General features: G+C 35.2%; 2 protein-coding genes across 2 annotated transcripts; one reads left to right on the forward strand and one right to left on the reverse strand.

The window, feature by feature from the left end:
- Positions 1-780: 780 nt before the first annotated feature.
- LOC113348205 lies at positions 781-2,904 on the forward strand. The gene is made up of 4 exons (XM_026591911.1): positions 781-1,118; positions 1,248-1,400; positions 1,516-1,586; positions 2,418-2,904. Exons 1-4 carry the CDS (start codon positions 924-926, stop codon positions 2,680-2,682), a joined length of 684 nt encoding a protein of 227 aa, XP_026447696.1. The 5' UTR covers positions 781-923; the 3' UTR covers positions 2,683-2,904.
- A 174-nt stretch (positions 2,905-3,078) lies between these two features.
- LOC113353636 lies at positions 3,079-5,783 on the reverse strand. Its single transcript, XM_026597173.1, has 9 exons — positions 5,445-5,783; positions 5,249-5,325; positions 4,935-5,163; positions 4,567-4,721; positions 4,402-4,447; positions 4,200-4,291; positions 3,902-3,998; positions 3,612-3,668; positions 3,079-3,501 (listed from the first exon to the last, which is right to left on the reverse strand). The coding sequence occupies exons 1-9, from the start codon at positions 5,682-5,684 to the stop codon at positions 3,430-3,432; spliced, it is 1,065 nt and encodes a 354-aa protein (XP_026452958.1). The 5' UTR covers positions 5,685-5,783; the 3' UTR covers positions 3,079-3,429.
- Between the last annotated feature and the right edge of the window lie 6,546 nt (positions 5,784-12,329).

The raw sequence follows: 12,329 nt of genomic DNA on the forward strand, positions 1-12,329 counted from the left end.
TTCTCCGAAACTCAATGTTATTCGGTTATTATTTCATAAAAGTCACTCCAATATCCCTATTATTCGAATGAGAATTCAAATTCATTGATTTATTGTTTTCAGAGATTTGGAGAGATTTTTTTTAAGAAAATAGGCATGGTGGAATTGAAATCTCTCCTCAAGAGTTGATATTTCTGGAGACTTGGAAACTTGGGGAATATTACTTTTGATTGGACCAACTTTTTTTTTTATTTGAGTTGATGACCAACTAACTGGCCATTTATGGAATAAACCAGTGGCGAGATTGTTTAGAAAATAAAATGAATGTCGGGTGAGTGAAATAAAAAAAAACAAATGAAAACATAGGCATAAGGAAACAACGAGATTTATTTTGACAATGATCACATATTTTACCAGGTATTCATGGTACTTTTATATATTTCGATTATAATGTGCATAATAAAGTAACTGTTAGATGTGTTGAATTTTTGATTAAATATTGTATATTTTTTTATCTTTACAAATCACAAAGACTCTTTACGAATATCATTTTTTTTGTCTGTACAAGCCACAAAGATTGTCTAATATACTCTCAGAGAATCACTAGAAATCTCTATATATTTCTAGAGAATCTCCGGGAGTCACTCAAATAAAAAATCTATAAAAATCTCAATCAACTACCTCCTCTTCGTAAAAAAAACAAAAAAGAAATATGGAATATTTTTTAAACCCTTATGTATGTACTCAACTAACAGTCAAGAATTTTCAAGTGGGTTTACTGCAGGGTAGTTGACACTTTTCACCAGCAGTCAAGAATTTTCACACTAGATCTTGTCTGAAAAGCATCTTTACCTTGCAATCTAAAATCTTGCAGAAAAGAGGAGAGATCGTGAAGAAACAGAACAGATAATTTTCAGTGAAGTGAAGTAGACGAAGATAATATCATGGCTACTGAAAACAAATCTAGTAACCCACTCAAGTTGAAATCTAGCAACAATCAAGTTATATCACCGAAAGGAAAATCAATCTTACCTCTTAAAAACACCACCAAGAAAATCGAGATTCCATCAACAAATAATAGTAAAAAGATTGCTGATTTGAAACAGAAATCTGCTCTTGCTCTATCTAAATTAGCCGAGGTAAGTAACTTTACTAGTCATCTAAGTCGTTGATCTCTTTGTAGAGGTTATAATTGAAATTTGTATATGAAAATGATGAATTCAGCTTAAAATTCTCTGATTGATTTTCTGTGTTGATATGAAATTCAGTTGAAAGGAAAGCAAATTACCACAACTACTACTACAAAAACAACAACAACAACATCTTCATCGAAATCTATAGTCAAAAGCAGTGGTGTAAGAAAAAGATCAGCAAAGAAAGTTTTCACATTAGCTGGACAGAAATATGATCCCCCTGAAGAGGTATGTAGATCCATCTTAGACTTCTTTTAAACAGTTATTTAGTGTGATTTTTAAGGATGAGAAAGTCCTCATCGAGACCTAGAATTTCTGAGATTTGTTGTGTTTATAATGGCAGAGAGAACCTTTAAGGATCTTCTACGAATCGCTATCGAAACAGATACCGTCAAGTGAAATGGCAGAATTTTGGTGAGTTGAAATTATCAATGTCCAAGCAATTGTACTTCTTAGACATGCTATTGATGTTAGAATTCTGAATCTTGTTTTATTGAGTAATTTGTGTTAAATTTGGTGTTACTTTCAATAAGATCTGAGATCTGAGAGAGTTGTTATAGAAATAGATCTGCATAACTGCGCACTTACATGTCTCTTTTATGGAGATGAACTACACATTCTTTTATGGCTGAGTTCATGCACTGGTACATGAATGTGTAATCCGTCTCCGTCGAGCTGCATAACCGCGTAGTTACATGTCTCTATAGTTCTAGTCGGCGAAAGCCTAATATGTTTTCATAAGTTCAATTACAATTCACTCTGAGGTTGTCATATCTTGCCATATTTGGACACCGTTCAGTAAATTTGGTTGTTCTAACTTTTGGAGGATGGAATTGTCCCTTGGTCCTTGCTTATAGACAGTCCCGTGCTTAACGATCACAAGTTCACATGTTCAATTTTGTATCAGTGTTGTGGCTTATAATCACATTTGTGGCGTTTGATCACTTCCAACTGTTTCAGTACGGCCATCGATCTAATATCACTCTCTCTCATTTGGGTTATTACACATGCTTGAAACCTTGTACTATTGTTTTTAGATGGCTCCAAATTTTAAATTGGCATGCCCTGTTGAAGTTCATAGAAAGTAATGAGAATCCTACAATTTTCTTAGATGCAGTGTTGATTCCTAGCTTGGGAGATTTTGATTCTGCGCAACATTTGATATAAGCTCAAGTTCAGTTTGCTGTACGGGTGTAGTACATTGTGTGTGAACTAACTCGGAGTCATTTGATCTCTTCATTGCAGGATGATGGAACACGGATTGCTATCTCCTGAAAGAGCAAAGAAAGCGCATGCCAGGAAGCAAAAGAGGCAGCAGCAAATCAGGAATGGAATTCCAATAAAGCCTCAAAAACCTGGTCTAATAAAATCTCAAAAACCAGCTGATAGACCAGAGAGCTCAAATAAGCAACAAATACACCCATCAAAAAATGGTGATGTGAAAATGAAGAAAAGGCCGGCGGATGATGATGACGATTTCCTTTTCAAGCTCAAGAAATCAAAAGGCTAACTCTTTTGTTTGTAACACTATACTTATACAAGTCCCTGGAGTGGATTGCCAGTGATAGAAAGTTTAATCGATTCTGTAATTTTTCAGCATGGATTGTGAATGGAAGAAAATTTCATTGAAGTACTGAACACATTCAGTTGTAGGTCATTTACTTGGATATTCTTTGTAATGTACAAGTCAATTACACATTATGAGAAATAAGCAAAACAGCTTTCGGGTTCCTGTCTAAATTTCCATATTTCGCTTTGTTATATTAGCTTTGGAGAAGGCTTGCTTGCACCTGATCACATCTTATATTATCATTACTATCTGACCTCCCTGCCTCCCTCCCTTGGTGGAGACAGAGATGGTGCTAAGGATACACAAAAAGAAAAAAGAAAAAGGAGATGCAGAAAGTAAAGGAACAATGTTCGATTTATGCTGATGGGTAATATTCACAGTTTGATGGGTTACATTGTAAAACTAAAACTCTATTGTGCAAGGTAAACATTTTCATACCTCGCAGCTTTTACATTTCAGTATACAAGTAAGAGATGTAGTGACGGATGAAATAAGAATCATCACTTTCAAAACAGGGAATTTTCTGCAGCAGAGATTAGCCCTTCTGGATAATACAGCAGACAGCAGCGAAGTCCTATTTAGAAAATTCGGTTAGGAATTGTGATGAAGGATCACTGCTCAAGATTTTACTAGCATAAAATCTCTGCAGAATTCACCAATGAGTTGGGTCCTCCATGACACTGGTCCCTACCCACGAGGGTGCTGAACTATGACCAAGATCGAATCCGAGAAGTTTTTCCCATCAGCAGGAGATGTTGGCTGCATAGTCACATAAGAAATTTTAGTACCCTTGGTCCACTCAAACAATTTTAAGTTAATTACAAACACGGTACTAGAGAATGAGAGGATATGGAGATTCTGTTACTTACTAGCGCAATATGCCAATTATGAGAACTCAAATCCTTGAACTCTTTAGCATTCATTTCCTGAAATAAAATGAATTTGCATCGACAAATTAAACTTAATAAGGATGTATTTCCCAACTTTACATTTGAACTTTCTTATCTTGCTGTGTGTACCTGATGCTGGATAATCTCCAGCAGACAGGTGGAATGGTTATCTTTCTACATCTAACTGTTATTGTTGATAATATGAACTAGAAATACCAAATCGAATAAACTTCACTAAAACGAGGTAACATGAAAGAGAGAAGTCATACAATGCTATATATTGGAGGCACTATATTCGCTACTTCAGTCCTCACAGCTGGCATCACAGAGAAACGCGACGACACCTCCTGTGACCTAAAAGTCCATCTGGAGAAGAGAAAAGGCACACACTGAGATTGCTAGCTTTATAAAATTATGTAGCAAGAATGTCGAACTAGTTACTACTATTACTCATGACAAAGGCCATGGATGCTTCAAACAAACAAAAGAGGATTTTCTAAACCCTGTAACCAAGATTACAATGTACTGATAACGATTTCCACAGGATATCATGTTAGTAGAACATACCCAATGTACAGATAGATGCAAAACTGTGCCCATTCACGAACTAACAATCTGAGCCAATAATTATCTGATGCATTATCCATAGTGATGTAAATCTGCAAATGGAAATATAAAAGCGCTTAATTTTTCATGGAGATTCACACAAATCATTAACCCATTGATTATAATAAGTAGTTTTGGTGAACTTAAAATAAGAGATATATACCAAAGTTTCTGCCATGGCTACTATTTGCATTGCACCTTGGAACTTCCTAAAAACGAGAGGAAAACCAAGATAAAAACACACCAGGATGAGTACAGTTTCTATTGTTCTGTGTTATAGAAAATTCGAACTTGATATCAAAATAGAAACTCAAATGAATAAGCATACTTTAGCATAGTATATTTTGTGTATATTGCATCATGCATGGCTTGGATATCCTCATCTTCTATGTATGTCAGCTGTTCCCGCAATTTTAAAAGATTTAGAGATATGTGATGGAAGATCATGTAGAACGATACGAAGTAGTTAAGCACCAAAAGGATCTGAAGACAATAAAAAGCACAAATGCGTTAGGTTATCTTTTATAAGCGGAGACGTTCATTTCCATAGTTGAAATTGATTTAGACACATCTCAACAATTTCTCATTGCAACTCAAAACTGAAATCCCACCACAATCCAAACTCAGACATAGAACAACCAGAAATTCTATAAGCATCAAATTTGGTATTTAACAAAGAAGTCAGATGAAACTCACTGTGAAGTAGGGTACCGAAGCTCTGTACCCAACAAGGGTCAAGTAGAAAACACATCCAAGTAAAGCTGTGGTACGCCGTTCGGGTAGTGACAGACGCTCACACATGATACAGTAACCATGTGCAATGAGTAGAAATGACACAAAGGAAGCGGTCTGAAAGAGCACTCCAGTAATGTACATCCCAAATGACATCCACAGAGAACATATCTGAAGATTGAAACAAGAGTACCTACAAAAATCATCAAAATCTAAGCAAATTTCACTCTGAAAATCAGCAACACAAAATTGGACAGTTTTTCAAAAGAGGCATGTACCAGAAAAGAAAAGATAAGCCAAGTTGCAAAGCTTTGATTACTGGAATTGAAGCAAGTGTCCACTGTAGATTGTTAGTCTGTACAAACAAAAACACCCAATTTTTTTTTTAGAAATTTAATAAATCCCAAACGGAGAAAATAAGAAAAAAAATGAAAACCCTAACTTTGAAATGAAAAATTAGAAGAAAACACTAACCTGAAAATGACGATTTTTCCAAGTATTAATAGTCCATGAAAGAGCTGAAACAAACCAAATAGATAAGAACCCTAAATAGAGTGAAGGAAGTGGTCGATAAGCTTCATTGATATTAACACCATATCCTCCAAAATTCGCTGTTAAGTCCATTTTTCTCTGATGAGTTCTGACTGAATGTGTTGTTGTTATTTGATGATGATGAATGAAACTCCTACTGCTGGTGGCATAATAAATACACATGAAAACCAAGGCGACATGTTAGAGCGGACCGGTTTGTTATTTGGCAAATTTGGTGAAGAGACAACGTCACAGAATTCTAGTGCTTTTGTTGGTGTTGGAGCAGGCAGGGCAAAGGAAACTTTTTTTTTTCTTTTTTTTTTATAGAAAAAGCTTACGCCTGGACAGGTGACTAAGACAACTGCCGAACATGAGTGTTGGCAATGTCACGGAGAGTATCTCTCATCCTACCATCATTGTTTTTACAAAAACTAGTTAATTGAAAAGCATAAATGTTTTCGGAACGATGGATGATGTTGAGATTCAAAAGAACAAAGGAAACTGGACTAATTCCATTGTGTGAACTATCTTCTTTGTTGTTAATTCTTTCATGGTAACTGAGTTGAAATCTTCCTCGAACGGCTTCATCGTAAAAAGACTTGAAGCAGACTAAGACCTCCATTGATTCAACAGATATTTGAGGTGTTAGCCCTTGGTTTCTTCATATTCTTCATTTTTCTCTTTAAAATTGTAGAGGAATGGGATTTCTCTTTTTCCTTCATGACTGACGACTTAACATTCATATTAACATCTTTTCCATCAGAAGAGATGATGCTTAGAGTCTCCATAAATTTGAAATATGGGTTTGTGAAAAGAAACACAAATAAAAAAGCTCCACAAGCAATCTTTTGATGGAAAGAGTTTTTGAAAAGGAAAAAGGTTGTAAATTAACGGAACCTGTACACAAAGTACGTAGGGTTAATGTACAATCAACAAGGACAACCCTAAGAAGGTAAAAATATTTATTTTAACCTTTATATTCAAATAGGGTGAAATCTTTTCAATACCATTACCTGAAATTATGAAGAACTAATACAGATTCAAGTAATAACAATCAAGATACACACTAGAGTTTTTTTGACACTGGAGCCCGGTATTATCTCTTTTCTAAATACGGGCACATAAGACAAGATGCACTACCAACACAGTTAGACTGTGCTGGGGTGAACAATAATTTGCTCACCACAAGATTCCTACACGGAATAATCAACATCCCTTTTTATAGACCTATTTTTTTCTGTAGTGATCCAACATTTTCCTTAGAAATTAACTTCTTAGGAGATGATTTAAATTTACATACCTCGGATGGATTCGACTTTAGAACAAGTTTGCACTTGTTTGCTAATAAATTGGCTCTCTACTGCAGTTTGTTGACATATCTTACTTTATGTTTGAACTTGAAACGATTAGAGAGTTCATGACCCTTAATAGTAAAATAAGGACATGTCAATGTGAAGGATGGTTTAGGCACCATAGCCGAACATGCCGCTAAACAAGCCAAAGAACCTGAAACATAAGAGATAGAGTTTTCATTAGACATAGAAAAATCCATTTCATCCTCTAGTGCGTTGGAAGATGTGTCCCCAGGAAAAATCTCAAGGTTGATATGAGTATTGCTACAATTATCAAAATTGATATTTTACCAAGGAGTGCTACACTTGATTTTTCATCCTCCATAGAATCATAATGATCAGATGTTTCATTAAGGTTTAAAGCAAGACCTTTATTGTCAGTGTATTTTTCTCTTTGATTTGGACACTCATTAGAAAAATGACCAAAAACTTTACACTTGAAGCACTGTGGCATATCCTCATCATCAGTGTCAAAAGTATCCATGTTTTTAGGAGGAACACGATCATGAGGCTTGACTGATGATCTAGGTTTGTCTCTAGTGAAGCGTTTACTTCTCTTCAAAAGAAGATCTCAAAACTATATTGTGATCAGAGAAAATGAGTTTTCAAGATCTTCATCTGACGATTCAGTCTCAATAGGATCATTCACCGAGTTTCCAACACTTTTACTTTTGTCAAGTAGATTAACGTTCTTTTATGCTTCGAACGCAGTATCCTTTCCATCTTTGGATAATGCTCGTGATCAAAGATATTTAACTTTCTAACAATAGTATTGCTGGAAAGTGTTTCAAGGTTATTTCCCTCAACAATGGCATGTTTCTTAGAATCATATCTAGTTGGTAGAGATTTGAGAATATTCATCAGAATTTCAGGTATAGTCTTACCCAATGCAAAAGATGCATTAAAAATTTCAGATACTTTGTGATTAAACTCATCAAATGAATCTTCATCTGCCATACGAAGGTTTTCCCAATCGGAATTAAGGTTTTGAAGCCTAGCTTCCTTTTCACTGGAGTTACCTTCGAATACAGAAATTGAAATAACACAGACACCAGAAGTTTTGTTAACGAGGAAACCGCAAATGCAGAAAAACCTCGGACCTAGTCCAGATTGAACACACACTATATTAAGCCGCTACAGACACTAGCCTACTACAAGCTAACTTCGTACTGGACCGTAGTTGAACCCCAATCAGTCTCCCACTAATTCAAGGTACAGTTATGCTCCTACACCTTTGATCCCAGCAGGATACTGCGCACTTGATTCCCTTAGATGATCTCACCCACAACCAAGAGTTGATATGACCCAAATCGCAGGCTTAATAACAAATAAATTTGTCTCACACATAAAAGTCTATCAAAGGATAAATCTATCTCCCACAGAAAAACCCTAACCTTTTGTTCCGTCTTTTGATATGAAATCAAGGTAAACATGAACCAATTGATAATCCGGTCTTATATTCCCGAAGAACAACCTAGATTAAACAATCACCTCACAACATTCTTAATCGATTAATGAAAGAAGATGTTGTGGAATCACAAACGATGAGACGAAGATGTTTGTGATTACTTTTCTATCTTGCCTATTGGAGAAATCTGAAAATCTCAAGTCAATCAATCTGATTGTACTCGTACGATAGAAAATGCAAGATCAGATCGCACAACTACGATAAAAGTAATATCGGTCTGGCTTCACAATCCCAATGAAGTCTTTTAGTCGTTAACCTGATTTTAGAGAAGAAAACCAAAGGTTAAAGGAGACTCGACTCTAGCAGAGAAACTAGTATCACACAGACGTGTGGGGATTAGTTTTCTCAATGCTAAATGTCTCATTTATATAGCCTTCAAATCAGGGTTTGCAATCTAGGTTACCTTGGTAACTAAGCATTCAATATTCACCGTTAAATGAAAACCCGATTTAGATTCAAGCTAATATTTCTCAACCGTTAGATGAAAACCCGATTTAGATGCAAAGAAAAGGAGCAAAATGTGAGGGTAAAATACCCGATCGCCACGTGTCATCATATTAAGGGATGATCTCATGATGAGATGATAAGAGAGAAATACCGAATCATACCACATAAAGTGGTTCGTCTGAATCAAGACGCCTGCTACCGACGTTACATGAATGACGCGTGTAAAGAGTGGTCTAATCTTCTCAGACGGTCAAGTCAAAAAAGGAGGACCGCATTTGATGAAGGATCAGAAGAGGCGTGGGCAAGTCTACGAATACCCTAAAGGGTTCGGACGACCTATACTATAACCCGAAGATGATACAACACAAAGTTACTCGGACAGAAAACATGAAGATGCACTCACGCAAGGAGACTTCCGCCAGTTCGCGGACTGGGTTCGCAGACTTCTACTCACACAAACGAATTTGAAACTCCAGCAGAAATTCTCGGGAAGAGAACCTCCGTCAGTTCGCGGACTGAGTTCACGGACTTGGCAAAGCCAATTCCACCAGTTTCTCTCAATCAACAAAGTTCGCAAACTTCAGATTAAGGAATAGGATTTATGCACATATGTGTTTCCACAACCATGCTTATATCCATCATTGGTTATTTTGATCTAAACCCTCATTTCAACCATTGAAACATTCTTAGAGGACGTTATATAGTTGTTACACTATTTCTCGTCAAAAGCAATTTTCAAAGCGATTGAAATATCATGACATTCGTCACTAGGTAAAGATAAACTTGGTCAAAGCGAAAGCTTTACCAACACATGTTTTTCTAGATATAGATATACAAGATATACTCAGCTCGAAATATCAAATGTGTATGATCAAGTCTATATAGCATACGACTTTTGTCTCATAAGAAGTAGGAGATAGAGTATATAGACTTTTGAGTGATAGATAAGTTCAAGTATCCACATAACTTTTTGTTGATGAAGTTCCACCGGTTCCTTGAGTAGATCTTCGTCGTTGTATGATGAATCTCCATGAAGTCCTTGAGCTCAACTACACTTTCTATCCTAGTCCGAGACTTAGCTATGTATACCAGAAATCAAGACTTATAATTTTGATCACTAGCATTGACAAACATGCTTGAGATAGAAACGCATGCGAGTTCGACCGAGCAATGCTCTAACAGTATCCCTCATAAATCCATTAGTAAGCTTGAATACTCGACTTAGAGATTAACAAGTTTGGAAGCAATATATCCATCGAGTTTTGTTCATTGCGCGACCTTCACTCTAGTAATAATCAAGCGACTTATGAGTGTTTTGACACTAAAATATGATTACCAACCTTGACATACCAACACTTGGCGGGTTTAACCGAGCAGTGCTCAAACATAGAGCCCCGAAAAGAAAAGCCCCAAAAATGTTAGACTTTTCAATAATTTATTATAAAAATACTTGAAATATAATCATCAAAAATTCTGAAAAATAAAATTGCAATATATTAATATACTAATGTATTATTATTGTGTATTAATACTAACTTTAGTTATGAAAATGTATCTCATGTTAGGAAAGCACAACATATTAAAAACATAATAAAAAAGAGCCCATTGGAAAAGTCTTGAAATGAAATAAATTTATGGGTTATTTAGTTTTTGGTACTTACATTTTGTCCAAAATTAATATTTGATCTAACATTTGTCCAACTTTGAGTTTGGTACTTGGAAATGACGTTGACTTTTGTTGACTCTGTTAAATTCAATTTTAATTAAATTATTATATAAAAATTTATACATTTACTATCCTACCCTCCGCACACACTTTTTACACACTTCAAAATTAATCTAACCTAATTTTCCATCTCACTTTCTTCCACCTTTCGTTCTTCTCCCTTCCATCTGCCGACCAGACTTACCACACCCTCGCCACCACCATCCTCCGACCAACAAAACCTTGCTTACCATCGGAAACAATCAACAGAATCAATTATCAAAAAAATTATCCATTCAACAATTAAAAAAATCATCAAAAAAAAAACTAATCAAGACCTATTGACCACCGTTTAAATTTCTCTCTTAACCAAAAAACAAGTTTGGAATTTTCTCGGCACAAACTTCACTCCTACACAACACCACTTGCAGAAGTGTAACAGTAGAAAGATTACCATTAATTAACTGAATCTTACTGTCCCCACATCTTATTCCAATCTTGCCCAAAACCCTAAATTAAATCTTGATGTCTTTAATTTTTAGTTAGAATCATATTCTTATCATAACCCACTGTGATTCGATCAAAACCCATCTACCAATTTCAATAAAACTCTTTAACATCTATTTATGAGTCTGATTCATATGAATGAATTACCTGCTTTTGAATCGACCCCCTGCGCATTTTCGGAACAACTTCACAAATCTGAAAAGCTCAATCCAAACCTAAGTCAATAAATGTGATTTTGTTACTGTTGCCATTTAGAATCAATGAATAAAGTGCTAATCTAAAATCTAATCTTGACTAATCGTCGAATTTGATTTTTGAACTTGTAAGACCAATAAGAGAAAACTTCATCTGATTCAAAAATGTTGGGGTTTGGACATGGAACAGAAAATGGGATGGCAGTAGAAAAGATAAAGGGAAAGTGAGAAGGTGACTGTGACGGTGTTGCAGTGCTAGAGATAAAAATAAAAGTGGTTGCCGTAAAGGATTTGGGAGGAAGGAATGGGCTTTCTCTTTCTTCCGAAAGAATTTTAGGGTTAATAAATGACTCTTATATACGTAAATATTAGTAAAATGAACGGTGTAATATTAAACTAATTTAGTAATTATATTTTATATAAAAGTTTTAATAATGTTTTAACCGAAGTCAAAATTTAAGACAGTCAATGGGGTCAACGTTATTTTTAAGTAGCAAATCCTAAATTGGACAAAAGTTAGACCAAACACTAACTTTGGTCAAAATATAAGTACCAAAAGCCAAATAATATGCATAAAAATGCAAAAGTGGAATGCAAATAATGTGCATAAAAATGCAAAAGTGAAATGTTATTCGGTTGAAAATATACTTTTTTTCTTTTTTTTGATGCAAACAAGATACGAAGAACTTTATCATTATGCTATTGAAACCTCACTGTATGACAATTCCAAAAGAAAACAAAAGATAAAAAAACATAATGTATGATGTGGTAAGTTACTGTATGACAATTCCAAAAGAAAAAAAAAACATAATGTATGATGTGATAAGTTTTGTGTTTCAAGATACTGATTTGCAAGATCCTTGTAAATATATAGGAGCATACCTTCTCTTTGGCATGCCGCCATACATAGCACTACTTGAATTTTGGATTAGGAAAGCTTTAAGTTTTTATTGTCGTCTACCTTTATATCGATATTAAGACACTTGAAGAAGTGTTACGAAATGGAAGTCGCATCTCTTTGAGTTCCATCAGTTGTGCGGTTCTATTAGCCGAGTCTCTTACAAAACATAAAAGTGTTACTTTCTAGGAACCCAGGTGGAAAGTAGGCGTCACCTAGCGAGTCAAGAGATCCTGAGACAACCTCTTGGAACCCAG

This window comes from Papaver somniferum, chromosome 2, assembly GCF_003573695.1.
Source record: "Papaver somniferum cultivar HN1 chromosome 2, ASM357369v1, whole genome shotgun sequence".
NCBI classification, from domain to species: domain Eukaryota; kingdom Viridiplantae; phylum Streptophyta; class Magnoliopsida; order Ranunculales; family Papaveraceae; genus Papaver; species Papaver somniferum.

What these genes read in the sequence shown, in the direction of transcription:
- LOC113348205 (XM_026591911.1), top strand. Translation starts at nt 924, where the DNA reads ATGGCTACTGAAAACAAATCTAGTAACCCACTCAAGTTGAAATCTAGC. An exon ending in CTCTATCTAAATTAGCCGAG is followed by an intron (nt 1,119 to 1,247) that starts GTAAGTAACTTT and finishes TATGAAATTCAG; the next exon opens with TTGAAAGGAAAGCAAATTAC. An exon ending in AGTGAAATGGCAGAATTTTG is followed by an intron (nt 1,587 to 2,417) that starts GTGAGTTGAAAT and finishes TCTTCATTGCAG; the next exon opens with GATGATGGAACACGGATTGC.
- LOC113353636 (XM_026597173.1), bottom strand. Translation starts at nt 5,684, where the DNA reads ATGTGTATTTATTATGCCACCAGCAGTAGGAGTTTCATTCATCATCAT. An exon ending in CTTCGGTACCCTACTTCACA is followed by an intron (nt 4,722 to 4,934) that starts GTGAGTTTCATC and finishes TATTGTCTTCAG; the next exon opens with ATCCTTTTGGTGCTTAACTA. An exon ending in ATAATTGGCATATTGCGCTA is followed by an intron (nt 3,502 to 3,611) that starts GTAAGTAACAGA and finishes GTGACTATGCAG; the next exon opens with CCAACATCTCCTGCTGATGG.